Source organism: Uloborus diversus, chromosome 4 (genome assembly GCF_026930045.1).
Source record: "Uloborus diversus isolate 005 chromosome 4, Udiv.v.3.1, whole genome shotgun sequence".
Classification (NCBI taxonomy): Eukaryota; Metazoa; Arthropoda; class Arachnida; order Araneae; family Uloboridae; genus Uloborus; species Uloborus diversus.
Window position 1 is genome coordinate 51,179,577 of NC_072734.1, and position 20,079 is coordinate 51,199,655.

General features: G+C 32.0%; 1 protein-coding gene across 1 annotated transcript; it reads left to right on the top strand.

Annotated features, from left to right (window-relative positions):
• Window positions 1–3,267: 3,267 nt before the first annotated feature.
• On the top strand, window positions 3,268–20,074 carry LOC129219637 (uncharacterized). The gene is made up of 4 exons (XM_054853900.1): window positions 3,268–3,505; window positions 3,623–3,671; window positions 9,628–9,650; window positions 17,503–20,074. Exons 1-4 carry the CDS (start codon window positions 3,463–3,465, stop codon window positions 17,640–17,642), a joined length of 255 nt encoding a protein of 84 aa, XP_054709875.1. The 5' UTR covers window positions 3,268–3,462; the 3' UTR covers window positions 17,643–20,074.
• The last annotated feature ends 5 nt before the right edge of the window (window positions 20,075–20,079 follow it).

The following is a 20,079-nucleotide window of genomic DNA, read 5'->3' on the forward strand; positions in this document are numbered from 1 at the left end:
CTGAGGAATAGCAAGCACGCGTAACTCAAAAAACGTCCCATTGCTCCACCCCCTTGGAGGAATTCGCGCCAAAAACTAATGGGCACAAGTTCACATACGGGCACATATGTGTACCAAATTTCGTTCGATTTCATGCGGTAGTTTTTGCTGTAGAGCGGCCACAAAAAACTGGTCACACACAGACGTGACACACATACATACACACACACATACATACATACACACACACATACATACACACACACACACAGACAGACAGACATTTTCCAAAAATAGTCGAAATGAACTCAGCACACCTCAAAACGTTCGAATCCGTCAAAATTCGAAATTCGAAAATTTGCACGAATCCAATACTTTCTTCTATATATTAGATATAGAAGAAAGTAAAAACATGAAATTAATCTTCTCATGTTTAAAAAGATTAATCTGTTGCCATTTTTTTTTCTCGAATATGAACAGGTAAAATTCTTGTTTTTATTTTGAGGCTTTTCCTGTAATCAGGGGATTTAAAATGTTTACTTTTTGGGGTTTGCCGCAATCTGCCGCAAAATTTCAGTGACTTTTTTTTTTGGTTCAAGCCTGATTGTTAAATACGCGTCACATGACATAACTTTCATTTTCGAGGAGGACCGTGCACGTCGTAAAGTAAATGAGTGATTTACAAGTTATTTGAGTTCTTTGAGGGTTTCTACCTGGAAAACGGATTGATGTAATTCTTGTACGACCATGTGGATAGAATCCATCCAAATATTTATCTGAGTGGTATGTTGCATTAATAAACACCCGGGCAACGCCGGGTAGTAGACTATTTTATGTAAAAAGCGGATTGTTATTGTGCATAAATATTTCCGATATAGTCTATCAGATGTAATTCAGTTTAACGTGAGTAAAGATTATAGTTGATAATGCTTATATTTTCCCCTTTTGAGCTGACTGAAAATGTACTCATAACTTGTATCATTGATAACGATTATTAACGTTGATGAGGTGTTTTGGCAAAAATATGTTTTACTGGTGTTTTGCAAACCTTGCTTTACGCGCATTTATTTATTCCTTAACGCGTTAGAAACTAGTGTCAGTGTACTACAAAAGCATCAACTGGACTGCTCTTACATTTTTTAGGTAGCCCGTGCAACGCCGGGCACGCAGCTAGTTGAAATTTAAAAAATCGAGCTTCAAATTGTAACATCAGGCCTTTCAGACAACTTGTATACCAAGTATCGTGTCCATAAGTACCACGTGGCATAGCTTCGCCGTACAGCGCACAAACACACAGAAGGGTATTACCTTCAGAAGAGTGAAAATTTCAAACTAGTTTTGGCCAGGATTTTCAGTCAAATACTCCACTGTGCGTCGGCTCGTAAATGGAAGGTTCCTGGTTCGATGCCAGCCGGTCAAATATCCTCCATGTTTATTAATGGTGACTGAGACACTTTAAATGTTCGTGATTACAAAGTCCATCAAGCTTCCATTCCAAATAAATACCTCTGGGGGTGCTAAATCAGGAGTTGGTCCTCTAGCTTGTCGCAAAACACAGCGTTGCGACGGCAACGCTCTAACCATCACCCACTAAATTGTCACCTTAACAAAGAAAACTTTAAATTTTTGCTACATCATAAAAATCTTTTCAACATTTTAAATTGAGTAAATTAAATTCACTTTTTTATCAATTTTACTAAAGATTCTTTGGTTCTCGGGCGAACCCACATGGACACACCACAAACTGGTGGAATAAACATTGAAAAGTCGTCGAATCATGCCCAAACACTCGTCTATAACTGATGTAAAAACCGTCCCTAACTCATCGAAATATTCCCTCAGAATAGTCGAAAGTCGTCTTGTACACGTCAAAAAGACGACTACAATGGATGAAAAATGGTGGAACTGCCTTGTGCAGGTAAACAGCAGTATCTGCAGAAATGAGTTTCCGAGATATTTGAAGAAATGTGTGGTGAATTCAATACTAATAATAGGGAAATATTGGAATTAGACGTTTTTTTATCGCGCCTTTTTTTCAGCGGAAACCAAATAAGCGAGCTTGTACAATAAAGATTATGTAAAATAGGTGGCAAAAATGTAAAAAAATGAAAAATGAAAAATTTGCAATTACTGCCCTTTACCTGCACACGGCAGAATAATGGACGATATCCATAGCGCTAGGTAACGTTTCCAAGAACAGTTATAGATAATCTAAAAAAAGTCTTCTAGGTGCGCTTATTAACGCAGCACACCCTTTTTTTTTTTAAATTCTGGACTCTTAATTGTGATGTTTATACGACACATTACATTTTCCAAAAACTTTTAACATTCATACATTTTTGTCTATTCTGCCAGTTCAATTTTTTAGTACTTATTGTAATTACACTATTAAACTTAAAACCTTATTTTTAAATTTTCATGTGTGCAAGCTTATCTTTTTATCCAACAGTCATTTATTTCCATACATCATTTTGAAACAGAAATCAACAAGATGCATATAGGCTTACCGAAGTCAAGGCGCTATAAAACAGACGCTAAAATATCAGAAGTAAAAAGCGGTGCTGCTCACCGTACCTTGAAGGACGTACTTTAACACTAATACCATAGCAACAAGTGTCAATTGATTTATAAATATCATCATTGCCATTATTTTTTTTAAATGAAGTTCTAGCCCTTTAATCGTTGTTCTATGAACTAATGAACTATTTTTAATTTACTTTTCGCAGCAATTAGCACCACCGCAATCCGCTCTCACTCATCACTGGACACTTCTATTCTACGTTTAGTTAGAGTCCCTATATGAAAAACGTAGTTTTCATAGTAGGCGACCCTTGTGGATGATCTAATTTACGTCTGTAAAGGATAACTAATAGATATCCAATTATAGACGTTTAATAGAACATCTGGAAATAACGTTTATTAGTTGTAGAATAGATATCACCTTTAGATGAGTTTCGTCGAGAAATATTCGTTTATGGACGAGTGTGCTGTGTGGGAAGACTACCCTGCACTGCGGGATCTCAAGGGTTCTTATGTGCTTTTTTTTTCTTTTATTTTGTGAGTTGGCTGTGCTTTATTCTCTGTACTGAACTCAGCGATGTTTCATGAAACTTTACTTTTCATACATGAAACAAATAACGGTTAACGAGGTAGAAGAAATATTTCCTAGGGTCCCTATTGGGACTTTAATATCACTCACCTTTCGCACTGAGTCTTCGAGAAGAAGAAGAAGTACGAATATAAGAGAATTATTTGATGGTTTGGCAACAACAAAAAAAAAAAAAGGGCGTGGTTTACTCAGCGTTTCACGTTGCATAGAAACCGTGCCTCTGTGTTTACAACTTATTAGCTATTGATTATTAAGACTATTAAAGTTAGGGGTCCTCTGAAATAATGACCTGATATTCTTTGCAAGCATTGATCTCGAATGTATGCAAGGGTTCTTTTAATAAAATCTGCTATCTAATTGACATTATAAAAATCATGGCAAGTAATGCGCTTAACTTCGTGATCCTTTTTGTTGTTTGTAAGTAATGCTCAAATTTTACCTTTTTTTTCGAAACCCCAAGCAAAATGACTTTTTCAGTTAAGTTCCTATCGATTTATTTTATTTTAAACATTATTTTTTTTATTTTCTTTATAGGTGAATTTGTTTTGCAAATCAATGCCATTCCGTGGAGCCAATTATCAGGGTAAGAAAGTAGTGATTTCCAGATAGTTTAAGTATTGTTTCGCTGCATTTTTAAATAATGTTGAGTGAAATAATTATAGGGCAAATCCACGGTTTCGGACGTAGAATTTGCATGAAATTTATCAATAAAAGTTCATATTTTTACGAATTAAAATGGATGAACTGAGGCAATTTTTTTTTCTCAACACTTATACATGTAGGAACAATATAAAAACATATGGAATTTCTGAAGAATGTTCAAACTGAAAATATTAAAAATAAAACCTCATGGTGCCAGGCGTAGAATGAAAGGGGAACTTACATTGAAAAAACCCAAGATTCAGCTCAATGAACTGTTTTCAAATTTTTGACCACTTAAATGTTTGAAAGCAAAGCTGAAATATGAATAATTTTTCCTTTTTTCTAAAATAACTTCTGGCATGAAATAAAGATCTCAAAAAGCTGTATAACTCTTAATTTGTTTTTATAGAAATTTAGGCATTTTAAATCATAAAAAAGGGGTAAATATGCATAATAAGGGTCATTTTTTTGTGAAAAATCAATTAATTTTGTGAATATTGAAATATAATTTGAAACTCCAAAATTAATACAAAAAGAATATTGGGGGAAGAGAGGGGGATCATGATGCAAATTATGCAAGAGAACTTTTTAGGATGGATGTTTTTCAGGATATTTCTTTTTCTGGCAAATTGTTATTCTTGAAGGGGGTGGAGGGGTAAATAGCGGATTTCTTTTGGGGGTGGGGGGGGGGGGGAGTGCAGGTGCTATTGCTTTTGGATATATAGACACCCTGATGTATCAATATCTATATAACATTGAAGAAACTTTGTATTTTAAGTCTTCACTCATACAATTTAAAGAAAAAAAAAATAATAAAACGAGAGAGATTTGATGCATTTTGTCAATTTTTTTTTTTTTGCAATCTCTATGTGAACAACAAAAAACTCTTATCTTTAGGGTAAAAAAGGAACAAAGATTGATCCATAGAATATTAATGAAGGAAAACATAACTTACAAACAAATAAAAGAAAGTTTGATGATGGTTACAAATTGTTGAAAACGAAACTGAGCATTTTGAGGCATTAGCAGCAGAGGTAATTGTGAGTTCACCAAAATTACCTGAGAGGTTTCAAGAGAAAACTGAGAGGGGGAGTGTTATTTTTAAACCAAAACCCCTAGTGCTTCTTAACTATTCATAATTTTATATATGAATCGTTTTTGATAAACATACAAGACATTTCTTAAACTCAAATACTTTCTCCAGTCAAAACATGGGCGTCCATATGCAAAATGTAGAGGGGGGGGGGGGGCACTCAGATATTTTCCCGATGGTTTAGTAGGATATTTTTCCGCATGGAAATCAATTTCAATCCTACAGAGTAGAGGTATTAAAATTTGACATTTTTAATAACTTATTCATTAATGACTGGAGAAGAAATGTTTTATATTTTTGCTAAGGAAAAAGTACTAAAAGCAAGGGATTTCTAATTTATAGGGGATGGGGGGCTTGAGTCCCCACTTGCCTCCCTATATTGGTGCCCATGAGTCAAAATATCGCACAAATGTTCTTTCAATAAATGTTATAAAAAATATAAATATATAATTAGGCATCCATAGCATGTGTTAATTATTAACATAACCAGGAATTTTCGTATTGTACTCATAAACCTAGTTTCAGTTATGAAATTATTGGGTGTTGGACATAGAATTTTTTCTGATTATTAGTTAAAGCATAACAAGTTCTTTTGAAATTTAATTCAAATTAGAGACGTACCGAGTACTCGGTAACTACTCGGTACTCGGCCTACTCGGCCAATTTGCCGAGTACTCGGTACTCGGCCAAATTTTGATCCGATACTCGGCCAATACCGAGTAGTTGCAAAAAATTGAATATTGTCCAAGATAGATATTAAAATTTATAAAAAAGTGCAAGCATATATAATATTCTGCAATCATTTATAGAAGTCAAATTTATTGAGAATAATGAAGTTTGTAATGCTTCAATGGAATAAATCTCTATTTTAATGTCCCCAAAGTAAATAAAACTTATTTATTAAAAATTGTGCAAAAAAAAGTAAGTATAGAAAATATGGAATTTTTATATTAAAAATGGATTTTTGCTACAAACAAAAATTAGTTATAAGAATTTTAAAAATACCTTTGCTTAAAAAATAATAGGAAATAAAACAACGTTAAAAGCACATTACAGACATGTGTTATAGCATTACAAGGAATTCCTTTTTCAATGCACAAAGTGTGAGCTCGTGGCTTTAAAGGCATCCGACAAAAGTCGGATTCTTTTGTCAAATGTCTTAACATTCTTTAGCTCACATTTTATGCACTGAAAAAGACGTTCCTTATATCGCAGAAACACGTGTCTGCAGTGTTCCTGCACATTTGTTTTATTTGCTTTTAAAAATTATTTATGTTTGGCAGACTATAACTATAATTGGTATAATTTGTTTTAATTCCAACTTGATTCATACCTTTTATTTATGTATTTTTAATTTTAAATATAATTTTTTTGTAAAATTTTTGACATAAACAAAATTTTTTAAATAATGCGTAATTAAATTTCAGCAGGAATTTAGTTTTAAAAACTATTATATATACAAGGAGGTCTATACAACTATTCCAATAAGTTCAAAATTCATCACAAGTGTCGGTGGTCCTTCTTAAAATGTAATTAGTACTTGGTAACTCAGCCGAGTAATGAAAGGCCGAGTACTCGGTACTCGGCTACTCGGCCAAAGTGCTACTCGGTACGTCTCTAATTCAAATGATTATTTCTAATTAGGGGAGAGTGGTAATGAATTAGCCAATTTTTGGTTTTTATTTTTTGTAATTTTTTCTATTTAGCTCAGAATTGGCTCTTTACTTAATTTACTTATTTGGTATGAATAAGCCATTGAAGGGGTTATGAACGGGCCACTTAGTGAATTCGATGAAAACATGTGGAATTATACTTTTATTTACTAAGTATGACAAAATGAAAAGCACTTGACAATCAATTTATTAGCTTCATTACAATTACTTTTAAATTTTATATATTTTTTAATAATCAAAATTTTAATTGCCTTTTGGTAAAATTCAATATTATCATTGACAAAGTGTTAATAATAAATAAGAATTATTACCTAGAGTTTCAAATAGAAAAGTAATTTTTAAAAAAAGTATTATTTAAGTAAACACCAGTCTACAAAAGCAAACAATGGGACATTTTCAAAAAATCATATAAAATCAACAAAACAAAAGGATACTATTCTACTCTAACCATGTTTATTAAATACTGGATGGAATCACTCATATCAAATTCAAATGGTGAAATACTGGTAGGTGTGGTCAATAACTGGACAGTTCATCTTTATCATTTATAGAATTTCACTTATGTTTCTAATAAAAAGCTAATATTTCTTTGGGTTAAAATGTGCAAATTATTTTTTAGAAATTACTACAAATCTATTCTAACAAGACAGTAATCTAAATCGATGACAGCCAGTTATGTTTCATATTGTTACGCGTTCGATGCAACTTCAAACTTTCTTTTAATGACGACACAGTTCTTGAGAAAAGTACATGAGATTTATTTACAGCTATGTACAGGAAACATAGTTACAACTACTAAATCAATCATCAGCAATTAAGCAAATATCAATTAACACTGTAAACACAACGATGGCACATGTATTTACCTTCAAATATGCAAAAACACAGCTCAAAGGCTTCGCAAAACAGAGCTAATACATGCTCTCCAACGCACAGCTGATACGATTCACAAGCAAAAACTAACTGTTCTTCAAATGCCACACGGCATTTATACTCGTACTCGCAAAGAAATATCCAGAAAATCCTACTTTGTTCCACCAATTTCTCATATTTTCTTTTTACTCCATTTGCAAATCACATCATTCAGAAATGGAGGGACCATACACTTTATTCAAATGTATGTGGGTTGTATATTCATTACAAGAAACTATTTACAGGTTACGTTACTAAGACAATTTTAGATGAAAGATAATGGAATAAACGCCCAATTTTACCAGGTTACTACAAATTAATCATAAAAATAATTACTATTTATAGAATTTGTAACAATATTAAAGAGAAAATCAGAAAGAAAGGAAGAAAACCATATTTTGATGGTCCATCCAATAACCATGATATAGTGAAATACACTGCCAGCTCAATCAATTCCAGCCGATGACTGCAGTTTCGTGGTTATTAGCACTCATCAGCCCGGCATAAGAGTGACTGAGTTGGAGGTGGAAAACCTCTTAAGGAAGCTTAGAGTTCCAAACAAACTGGTATCTAATACAGAATTAGCACTCACCAGACGAGTGACTGAAACAATGGTTTGGTTCAACTTGAATATTGAAGGCAAAGCAGGTACATTCATTTTAAGTTACCGCCCTACAGCCAAGGCTAAGGCAGAAATACATGAAATACACCACCAGCTCAGTCAATTCCAGCCAAGGACTGCTGTTTCTTGCTTATCAGCACTCATCAGCCCGGCATAGGAGCTGGAGGTCGAAAACCTCTTAAGGAAACCAAGCAAACTTGTAGCTAATACAGAATTAGCACTGACCAGATGAGTGACCGAAACCATGGTTCGGTTTAACTCGAATATTGAAGGCAAGGCAGGTATATTTAGTGGAGTGCGAATAAGCACGAAACTGCAGTCCTTGGCTAGAATTGACTGAGCTGGCGGTGTATTTCTTGTATTTTTGCCTTAGCCCTGGCTATAAGGCTATGAGGCGGGTAACTTACTGAACATGATATAGTGGCCCATTCAGCCCTTTTTTTTATGCATTAAATTCAAATAATATGAAAATACATCTTAAAATTAGTTTACAGGTATGGAAAGATTTGCTAATACTACACATGTATGCAGTGAAATAATAGGTACTTTTTAGCTAGTATTTATTTTACTGAAAAGGGAAAAAATTACTCTTCAATCAGATTCTTGACCATCTTACTCTAGTGGAAAATTGGCTTTCTCACACAGTTGAAAATTGGATGAGTTTAGTAGAATAAATATCTACTGATACAATCTACTGATCAATGAACAATCTACTGATAGCATCTAAAATAATTGTGCAATTTTTCTCCCCTACATATAAAATCATTTCTTACAGACAAAATATTTTGTTAAAACCTAAACTCAATTTTTACGGTACGTAAATTTTCAGCCAATTTGGTGCTGGATGTAGAATTACAGAAGTGGCTTACATAAAAAAATCCCTATATGCAGTTCAGTGTAATTTTTTTGTACATAACTCTTCTAGACAGTTCGAAAAAATATTCTAGACAGAATAATTGAAAAATGCTACAATGTAAGTATCAAACAGCCATTCTCAAGTGGTACAAAAAAAAAGTTACTCATAAGAACAGGGTTAGGACCTGATTTGAAGCCTTATAACTGTAATTAATTTTAGTTTTTGCTGAATATTTCAATACACTTTAGATTATTATCTGTCCAATTTTACTAAATTTGTGAGGAAAAGATTAATTAAAAAATTTCCCCCTTTCCTGTAAAATTGCCCATTTATTTCTCAGATATGTTTGTTTTTAATTAATGACCTTTTTTTTGTCTTTTTCATTACATGCATGAATTTTGCAAAACAGCAAAAGCAAGGTTTCAATTGAATTCATTCAAGTATTTTTGTTAAACTTTCAAAATATTTTCCAAGTTAATCATTTTTATGTAATATTCTACCTTAGTACAGTAAAACCTGTGTATAACAATACTGTCTATAACAATAAACCTGTCTATAATGATATTTCCCTGGGTTCCAGCAAAATCTCAGCATGAATAATCAAAATGTCTATAACGATAACCAGTCTATAACAATACTTTTTTTTGGTCCCAACAGTATCGTTGTAGACAGGTTTTACTATAATGATTTCATATTGTACTCATTATCATTTTCATTGATGTGCATGTGTTTTCTTTTCAGGCAGAACAAAAATGAACCCCCAAGTAAGATTTTCTTTCAGTACTTATATTTAAATTTCAACATTTGCTCTTTTGATCATTTTTCTTCTGTTATTTATATGTTTTAGTATTTAAAATATTGTAATAATATAAAACATGCATTTTCAACATATTCCTTTACGTGATTAATTTTTAAAATTTTGACCCACTTAATTTTTTCCTGAGCCTCAGGATTTTGACCTGTGAATTGCCATTCTCAAGATATTTCCTACATTTGTTTCTCATTACCATACAGTGGGTCGCCATTTTATCTAATTTTTTTTAATAGTTCTCAGGTCTTTACAGTCATTTGTATAGGAGTCATCCTCATGAAAAAATACCACCCAAAAAAATTGAAGCATTTACGACCAACATTCAAATAGAGGTTAGAGTTGTAGTCGCATAAATGACTATGCAAAATTAGATTGGAGCATATTGCCTCTATCAGAAGAACAAGACGTGTTATGGAAGAAAAATAACAGTATATGTTTATGCTTTTCAATGCTGATGGAAAATCATTGTCCATGTTTCTACAATAGGTTAAAAACTACAAAAGCTTGTGCAATTTAGAAAGCAAAAAAAAAAAAAAAAAAACCTTTACCAAGTTTATTAAGCCGCTATCTGACCCTTGAAAATATGTATAAACGACCATGACTAAGTAGCATTTAGTCACAAAATTCCAATTCATGTGCAATATGCTGTATTTCAATGTCTGAAAAATTATGTAAAGAATTGGCTTAAAATAGGAATGAAAAAAGATCATAATCATATGAAGTAAAAAAGAATGGCTCCTAACCAGGAAACCACACGATCAAGGAAATTCGAAAAAAGTTGAAATTGGTAGCATTTGAAAGAACATCGTAAAACATGCTTGTGGCACAAAAATTATTGAACCCTGTTATCGAAATATGAGGTCTTAAAGTTTGCCGAAATTTTAAGTTAAGTTGCCAAATTTAGCGAGTTTTGTTCAAAAATGGTAGTTACGGCGTAAATTCAAAATCTGCATCTGACAAGACATCTGATTGCCATTTTTGGCCTTTACGAAAACATGTGAAAGATGTTTTAAGTTAATTCTTTTCTCATGGGTGACTACCAGGGGGAGAGGCTCGCCATTAAAGATTTTAGGGGGTTGTTTTCAGGAGCATTTTTTTTTTCATCTGGGTGGGGGCTTTTGTTTTTTGGGGTCTTCAAGACATTAGTGTGTGGGGAGGGCAGAATTATCACTCTTGGAGGAAATAGGCACACCTACTTTACTTGTGTGCATCAAAGTTAAGGACCACTATCAAGCTCATAAAGTGGAAAGTTTTTCCAGAGGAACAACTTTAAATCAAGATTAAGCTTAAGTTTTATCTTATTATTAATGATAAAAGCAGGCCCACCACAGTCCGGGAGGGGAGGGGGGATATAAGAGGCTAAGGTTGACCCTCCTGATTTTTAAGAAAAATGTATGTACAGGGTGCCACAAATAACTGATGGCAAAATTCATTTGTGCATAATTTGCATTCAGGATGTTCTTTAGTTTTGGCAACACTTAATAGTTTCAGTTTAATTCTATGAGCAATAGCGCAGATGATTTTTTGAATTAAAATCCGTTTTATTCTTTGCATTATCAAGATGGATGCTAAACGACGTTTGATTCTCAAATTGCATTTAAGAAGTAAGCGAAAATGTGAAATTTAAAAAAAAATCAAGTATTTAAATGTGTCAAGGAGATTAATTGAAAGAACTTAAAACGCTTTAAAGAAACAGGTAGTGTGGAAGTAAGGCATAGAGGTGGAAGAAAATGTAGTGTACAATCAAAAAAATTAATAAAATGTGTCCGCGAAAGAATTCGAAGAAATCCTGCAAAATCTGCCCGAAAAATTTCATGAGACCTAAATTTATCAAAAAATATGGCTGGAATCATCATAAAACAGGATTTAAAATTAAAAGCTTACAAGAAAATGACAGTCCATGGATTAACAGAGAAAAAAAAAGTTGAAAGACTAAGAAAGTGCAAACTGCTGAAAAGACACTGCTAATGAGATAATTTTTTCAGATGAGAAGTTATTTTTGCAACAAGCATCTCATAATAGGCAAAATAACAGTATTTATGCAACATCAATGCAGAATATCAGTTCAACTAAAAGAATTGTTCAGAGGTTCCAGAAACCAGTTTCAGTAATGGTTTGGGGTGCTATAAGCAAGAGAGGAAAACTGCCCCTTCTTTTTAATGAAAATGGTGTGAAAATTGACAAAAAATTTTTATTTACAAAAAGTATTGAAATCTCACATGATAAAAGCCCAAAAATTATTTAAAAAGGATTCATTCACATTTCAGCAAGATTTGGCACCCGCCCACAAAGCAAAGATTGTTCACCAATGGTGCAAACAGAGTTTTCCATCCTTTATTTCCACAGAAGAATGGCCTGCATCCAGTCCTGATCTCAATCCATCGGACTATTACATGTGGGGATATATGGAGATTCAATTGAAAAACCTATAACCTATGTCCACAATTAAATTTAAAAATTTACTACTAAAGATATGGAATGAAATTCCATTCTCTGTAGTGCATGCCACTGTGGAAGCCTTTCCAAAAAGATTGTCATCTGTGATTACAGTTAAAGACACGAGAATAGAAACCATTAAACATTGATCAACAATGATGTTACTTTTATTTAACATTTATTTTATCATTATAGAAAAACTTGTTTTACAGTAATAATTTTTTTTTCTAACCATCAGTTATTTGTGGGCACCCTGTACATGTACTTGCAAAAGTGTAGTATGGTAGGGAAAGGAGACGCATGCTGGAGAACAATGGCACCGGAAATATATATTTTTTTTGTTGTAAAAACAATACAAATATAATGTTAATTGATTTCAACCCACCTTTTTTTCCGACAAGTCCCCTAAACCCCAAGGTGAGTTCCCAGAAACATTATTTCCAACTCTGGCTATGTGTATGTGGGTGTGTTTTGTGTTGCTTTTCGGCATGATAAACATTTTGTATAAATCTGCTGTGGGAAAGCAAAGCGTAGTATCAGCAAATTTTTCTTTCTTTTTTTTTTTGGCAATATTCGGTACTTTAGCCAGTACTTTTTAGGGGGGGGGGTGTATTGAGGAGTATTTTTCTTGTTTTGGGGAAAGGGTCTCTGTGCTATTTAGGGGGGGGGGTGTAAGCACCTCTGCCTTAGCTTTAGTGTAAAAATTGCTTATTTCGTTTCCGCTGAAAATTAAGCAAGAAAAGAACGTCATATTGAAGCGTTTCCCTTTTTGGAATCCAAACTGCATTTCCTCAAATATCTCAAAAATACATTTCTGCAGATACTGCGTTTTAATTTCCCATGGCAGAATTGACCTTTTCCCCAGTAAAATTTTGAAAAGACAGGCCGGATAAAAGTATATTTTTGCATTTTAGTAGACTTTAAGTATATTTTACTTTAGTGCTTTAAGTGTTAATTACAATATTATTGTTGTAATATATTTTGAGTATTTCTTATTATAATTCTTATAAGTATTAATTATGAGTATTTCTTTTAGATTCCGTGCAAAGCTAATTTGTTTACTTCAGGCAATTAAAGATAAATGATTGAAAAAACCTCTATTTTAGAAATTTTAATCAACTGATTAATCTTAATACAGACGAGCTAAAGTAAAATAAAAATGAAATAATAAGTTAATTTGTATTCTTAGGGGAAAAAAAATTCTTAAAACAAGGGTGGCGACAGATCAGGGAAATCAGGGAGATCAGGGAAAAGTCAGGGAACTTTATTAATCAGGGAAAAATCAGGGAAATATCAGGGAATTTTGAAAAAATGACAAAAAATCAGGGAAAATTGATTTTATGAAGAAAAAAGATTTTTTTTGCTTTACAAAATTAAGTACTCTAATTCCCTACGCATTTTCCACCAATTTTCTGTTCAACAAAAAAAAAAAAAAAGTAAAATTAATGAGGTGCGATTATACACTGCCTTATATTTGTGCATCTTTTTTCCTCAACGTCAAAGTATTGAATCTTACTTATTAACCACAGGATGAACTTCCTAAGATTGCTTCTGTGTCTGTGGTTGTTTATTTTACCTAGCTTGAACTTTCCTTTTACGCTTTCAATGCTACATAAAATAAACAACCATATAGGCAAAGAGAAAACCTTTATTAATGCCTTAGCTCCTTTGCCTTTATTCCATTGTCTCGAAGTAATAAGGGTGCTGTAATCACGATTTCAAGAAGAAATCTTTGGTTTCTGAATTAATACTACCAAAGCTTATAAGTTATTACTTCTTCGCGTTTTTAATTTAATTGCTAAAATTGAACTTTCAATAAAAAAACTTTGTTTTTTGCCGTTATACTATTTGTTGTCACCGCAGATTATAAAAGTTTTCTTTTCTTCAGACTTAAGTGATTCTTTAATTTTATAATCAAGTTGTATTCTTCTTTTATATATTTTGAAATTAACTAATTGCTTTCTTTTTTTCTTGCATTTTAAAGTTTTTTGTTACAAAAGCAATCTAAGATTTTTTCCGTTACGTACTGAAATCATTTGAAATAGAGTTAACTTGTGCACTAAAGCAAATATCTTTATTTTTTTATTGTTAAAATGCTGTATTCATTCATTAAAACCTATGTTTTTGATTAGAGAAAAGTTCCTATGAATGGAAGTCAAATGGTTTCATCTGTTTTGCATAAATATGTCAATTAGTTACTATATAAGAATAACTACATTACTTCTATTCTTTCACTATTACTTGTTATTCTTGCAACAATTATTACACTGTTTGAAAACTTAGTTCAAAAGAATTTCAATTACTTTTTTGTTCTATCATAAATACACATATGTTTTTTCGAGTAATTTTAGTTTCTTGAAATTCTTATGCTAAGTGGTTTCTGGAAGTAAAGTAATTTTTTTCTTTTAATTTTCTATAATCTTTCCATGTGAAAAATTTAATATATTGTTTTATAGGGTTTTTTTCCCCAAAAAATTGACTTGATATGTTTTTTTTAACCATTTTATTAAAAAAGTAGCATCTTTTTAAAATATATCTTTAGTTTAGCAACTTTACACATCTTAAAACGTTTAAAATACTGCATTTTATACAAACATACAATGGATTTCAAGCAGAGCAAAGAAGGAAAACCATTATCATTGGTAACGTAAAACAGGGAAATTTGGTGAACTTAATCAGGGAAAAGTCAGGGAACTTTTTTTCACAGTTTCTGTCGCCACCCTGTAAAAGAATTTCTAATTCAGAAATTTTAGCTAGCAGATTAATGTTAAATACAAATAGATATTGTAAAATAAAAATGAAAGAAGCCTGTTGAAAATGCAAAAATATGCTACTGACCCTGACAAATATGACACGGATCAAAATAATGATTAAAAGATAGAAAATTGTTGCACAAGAAGCATATCATGAATTTGAGCCTTGTACAAATGTTTCAACCGTCTAACTCCCCCGAAATGCGAAATTGCAAAGGTGTTTAAAATGGAAGTGGCTGAATTTTCAAAAGCCCAGACTTATACCAAGCATTTCGTATCTTGTCCGAGTAAAAAATTGTGGTTGTAATAATCTTGAAATGAATAAGTGATTGTAGTTTGATTGAAACATAACTTGTAAAATATTTTTAAAAATGAATAAAAAACATGCAATATGTTGTGCATTTATGTTTACCCACTTTTAGCTGTAGTGGCAGATTTTGTTCTGATATGAGGGGTTGTTGTAACAAACGTCGACTATATTAACAAGTTTTTAAGAACAAAAATAACTATTGCCCCCCATCCATGATGTAATTTCCGATATTGATAATTTTGAAGCACAGGTTATTGATATTTTTTATCCGTTGTTTTCTATTTAGCAATTTTTTTTTTTCATTTTAAATTAAAAAATAAATATTTTCCTCACAGTGGTCAGACAATAAAACTTCATGTATTAATTATCACTTAAAAAAAAAAAAAAAGTTGATACCGTAATACATGACCATTTTGTTTCAACATCAAAAACCATTCGTTTTATTATCTGTATATGAGCTCAACCTTGTCTGCTTTTTGTATTTATTCATATTAATTCCCCCAGATTATTAAGAAGTACTTACAACATATTTCATTAATAAGAATTAACACTTAAATAAGTTAAATTAAATACATTTAAAATACAGAAATTTTTTGAAATGTATTATTATTATGAATGAAATGATACAATTTATGTTTAATTTCATTGTAAAGTTGTTGTTCCTCTGGATAAAGCTTACTACTTTTCACTTCATAGGCTTGATGTGATTTCATTAATTTAACATGCACAAGTAAGGGATTAATGCATCACATCTTTTCACACACTTTGCAGATGACCCAAAATGGAAATGAGATAGATGCCTTACAAGATGCAGACGATGAAATCGCGTGGGTGTTTTAAATTTCTTACCAAGTCTTTAAATCTGGCGACTATTCTTGAGATTTTGGCCGACTTTAAGCCCCTATATCTTGAAAATAAAAAGATGAGGGCACACAGTTTAAGGGTCAAAAAAATGTCTAAACATGCTCTTTCGAATGCAACCGCTTTGAAATTGTACATTGGAACCTTGCTATTTGTTTTAGGAGGCAGATCAAATGGTGATTTATATGAATATCAAATCATTTTTGGACTCACTGAATGATTATTAATCTTTTTTGGACATATAGCTGCACTATTTTGAAGAAAAAAATAAATAAATTTAAAAAAAAAGCATGAAATTTCACGGAGCTTGAGTAGATGTTCCGAGTGTAGCATACAGAAGGAGCAAAGATTGAGATTAAGCAACCATAGGGTTCAACCAATAATAATGCAGGCGACATGTGCATTGCTGAGCAAGCTTACGAAGGACAAACTGAACTTGACTCGAGCAAGTTGGAGTTCAGGAATAATGAGTTTCACGAGTTGAGAGGCGGACAAATGGTAGAATTTCATTGTACATCTCTAAAAAACCTTTCATGAATTGTATTCATTTGTATTAGAACATTTTAGTCATTTATTTTATTTAACTACACTCCTTTTTCCATCCTCCACATCATACAGTTGAACCTGTTTAGTTCAAACCTACCTATCTCAAAAACCTTCCTATGTTAAAATTTTCAATTCCTCTGCATTTATAGCATAAATTCAACATCTCTCCCCATGTTTATCTCAAATAAATTTTCCCAAAAACCTTATGTCTCAAATTTTAGTTATATTAACATTTTCAAATTTGATTCCCTGTGATTTTTATTAGCAGAAAAACTTAGAGACAAACAGCAATCTTTCTAATATTGACAGTCAAATAGTCCTACAAGTTTTTTCATGCACTTAGAAACTGGAGATGGAAGAGGTATTGTACTGCTCAGAAACTGGGGATGAAGAGGTATTGTATTGCTCAGAAACTGGGGATGAAGAGGTATTGTATTGCTCAGAAACTGGGGATGAAGAGGTATTGTATTGCTAATCAATGAAAAAGCTTCTTGAGTTTTGTTTTTGTATCATGGAGAAGTTTTTGTTCTCTGGGTTTATATGCGTTTAAATGGGGAAAAGTAAAAATCTCCTCCACACTTTTGAGCGGCAATGATTGAAAGATTATTTTCTCCTTGAAGATATGCATAAACTTATTCCATTATCACTAAAATTGGTGAAACACCTGTCATTATGATTCATAGAGTAAAATGCTAACAAAATAAATGTAAAGGAATGTGTTAAATCTTTGACTTTGTTTCAATGGCATATTTGTATGATTTTGTAAAAACCTCTGTATGAAATTTTTTTTCTGTCTCATGAAATTTGAGATTGACAGGTTTGACTGTGTAAGTTAGGTCATACTTGAATTTCTTATAGTGTCTACTACAACAGTAATAATGTAAATATTTTTCATTTAGGATTGGTGTCCCCTGGTTTTGCTTTCATAGCTTTAATAGCTTTTGTTTTGTTTATTATTTTAATGGTGCTGATAGTGTTCTACAAACGGGATAAAGGTATCAGAGGAAATGAGAAGACTTTGTTCCTTACACCATATTAGAACTGGTTTGAGTAAAATGTGATCTTGATTGATTGTATATTGTGGTTAAAGATTCGTTTTTTAAATAAAAAAATATGAACATGAGTTGTTATAAATGAAATTGACAATAATGTATGTACATTATGATTCTGTCACTCATGAAGTATGTAAAAAAGTTTGCATATCTTGACATTAAATGTTATAACAAATGATGGAAAAAAAGATTATTAAATTGTTGAGTTCCTTTGTTCCTTTAATTAGAAACTTTTTATGAGGTTAGCGATTTTTGTGATTGAATGATAAATTTTATCGAATGGCTGCAGTGGTAGGATGGGAGAGGGAGCACAGTCTATCCAACATTCTCCAAAAAAGTGTTTTCTTTTTTATAATATAATAGTTGGTTGAACGTGTGTAATGTGGCAGCCCAAATGTTTAAGTACAGGATTTGTGACTGAAGGGTTACAGGTTGTACTCTGGACAATCAAAGACCCTCCATGTATGTTAATGGGTTATAACTTAACCTAGTTTTTATCTTTACTTTTTTGAAGTGAATTGGAGGCATACCATGAATGCAGACCTTTCACTGGTGAGCTAAACTATTTTGTGCTACAAGTGTGAAGGTATATGTAGCTTCTAAATGACGCTATTGGCCCTACAACTCTTTTATTGCTATTCCAGGGTGATGAGAGCAAAACTGCACTGTCTAAATGCTGTAACTGAGCTGTGCAGCATTATCTTGCCTATAGGTTTCATTCAAAAGGTTAGATAAGTGTTAGTTTTCACCTTTTAATACATTTTAGGGTTATTAACTGTACATTCCAAATCCGTCCATTTACATACATATCATTATACACATGGATTTTCTATGATAACAATGCTGGTGAGGTATACATTTAATTTGATACCTATTAGATTTTACTACCAATGGTGCAAGTACAAATGCTGTCTTTTGCAAAATATTCCTTTTACTAGTGCTACGTTTTTATAATGACTATATTAAAAATAATAGATTTGCTTATCAATGCCAATCGCTCATTATATATTATACAAATATAAACCCTTCCTATTCTGAAAAAAAGAGAAAAAAAAAAGCGTAGGAAATTATGCTGACAAGAGTTTTCACTTTGCAGCAGGAAAAAGTTTTGTATTCCTCCTTGGTCTTACTTCTTTAATTGCTATCTAATGAAAATCCTTGCTTTTATTTACTGTCATACTGAATGTAAAGTATTTATTTTGATTATTTTTAATTAGAAAATCTGCTACGCTTTATATTATGGCTATGTGTGAGGATTATACTCTTAAAGAAGTATCTCATCAGTGAATTCCCATTTTGATGTCTAGATAATTTCATATTAAGTGTTATGTATATTATTTAAGATTTAAAAGAAGATTAACAACATGCTGGATTAAAAAATAGCTATAACTGTTGATTTTTCAGAAAGATGGTGGTGGATTCTGAAAAAGTGTAAGTGAAAGAATGAAATACAGTAGACCCTTGTTTTACATGGGGGTTACATTCCACAGAAATGCTGCGTAAATCAAAACCATATAAATTAAGACTTAATAGTTGGGTTAAAATAAGGGTTTAATTCCATAGAATTAAAAAAAAAAATAAAAATCATTCCAGTGATGACTAATTTTATAGTAAGTTTAATGTATACTTATATCGAAATATATGCACAACATGCATTAAAACATAAATCATTTTTGTGTTTATAAAAAGGAGCTGGCTGTGATATTTTTTTTTTTTTTTTTTTGGCAGACATTAAGAATTTTTCTCTGTAGTTCTTTGCAGATCATAAACGCATCCATGATCACTTGCGTCATTTGCATCTTCCTTCACTAACACCATCAAAAAGATCATTTGTCAAGGAATGGCTCAAAATTTTTTTCAATGTGACGTTTTTGGTTGTATGTCATCGATGTCGGTATCTTGGTTGGTTTTGACCTCTTTAGTCACTACTAAAAGCTCTTCTTCCAGTGAATTCTTAACTGTATGAGTTTAATAGTTTTACTCCTGGAAAGAGCTCTGGAACCAATTGCATTAAATGTCTCCAGTGGCCAAGCTCGATTATTAACACGTCAAAATGCAGTTTATTATATGCACTCTCAGGAGTTTGGATTTTGAAAGAGTGAAAAATTTTATCTGTTTGCATTGCTGTGATCCTCATAAAACCAAAACTCATCCACGTAAAATAAAATAAAGGTGTCAAATCTTAAACTGTGTAAAATCAAAACCACGTAAAACAGGGGTCTACTGTATTATTTTACATATCCATCGTAATTTAAGACAAAATATATGTTCTTGTTTCTTTTGAATATGAATTTAAAGCTGATAAACTATTTAACCATTGTATACAAACCAGTGATTAGGGACCTTTTTGCACAGAATGCCATATTAAGTTTTGCTGCAGGTATAAAATGTTTTAATTTGACCTGATTCTTGAATGAGTACATA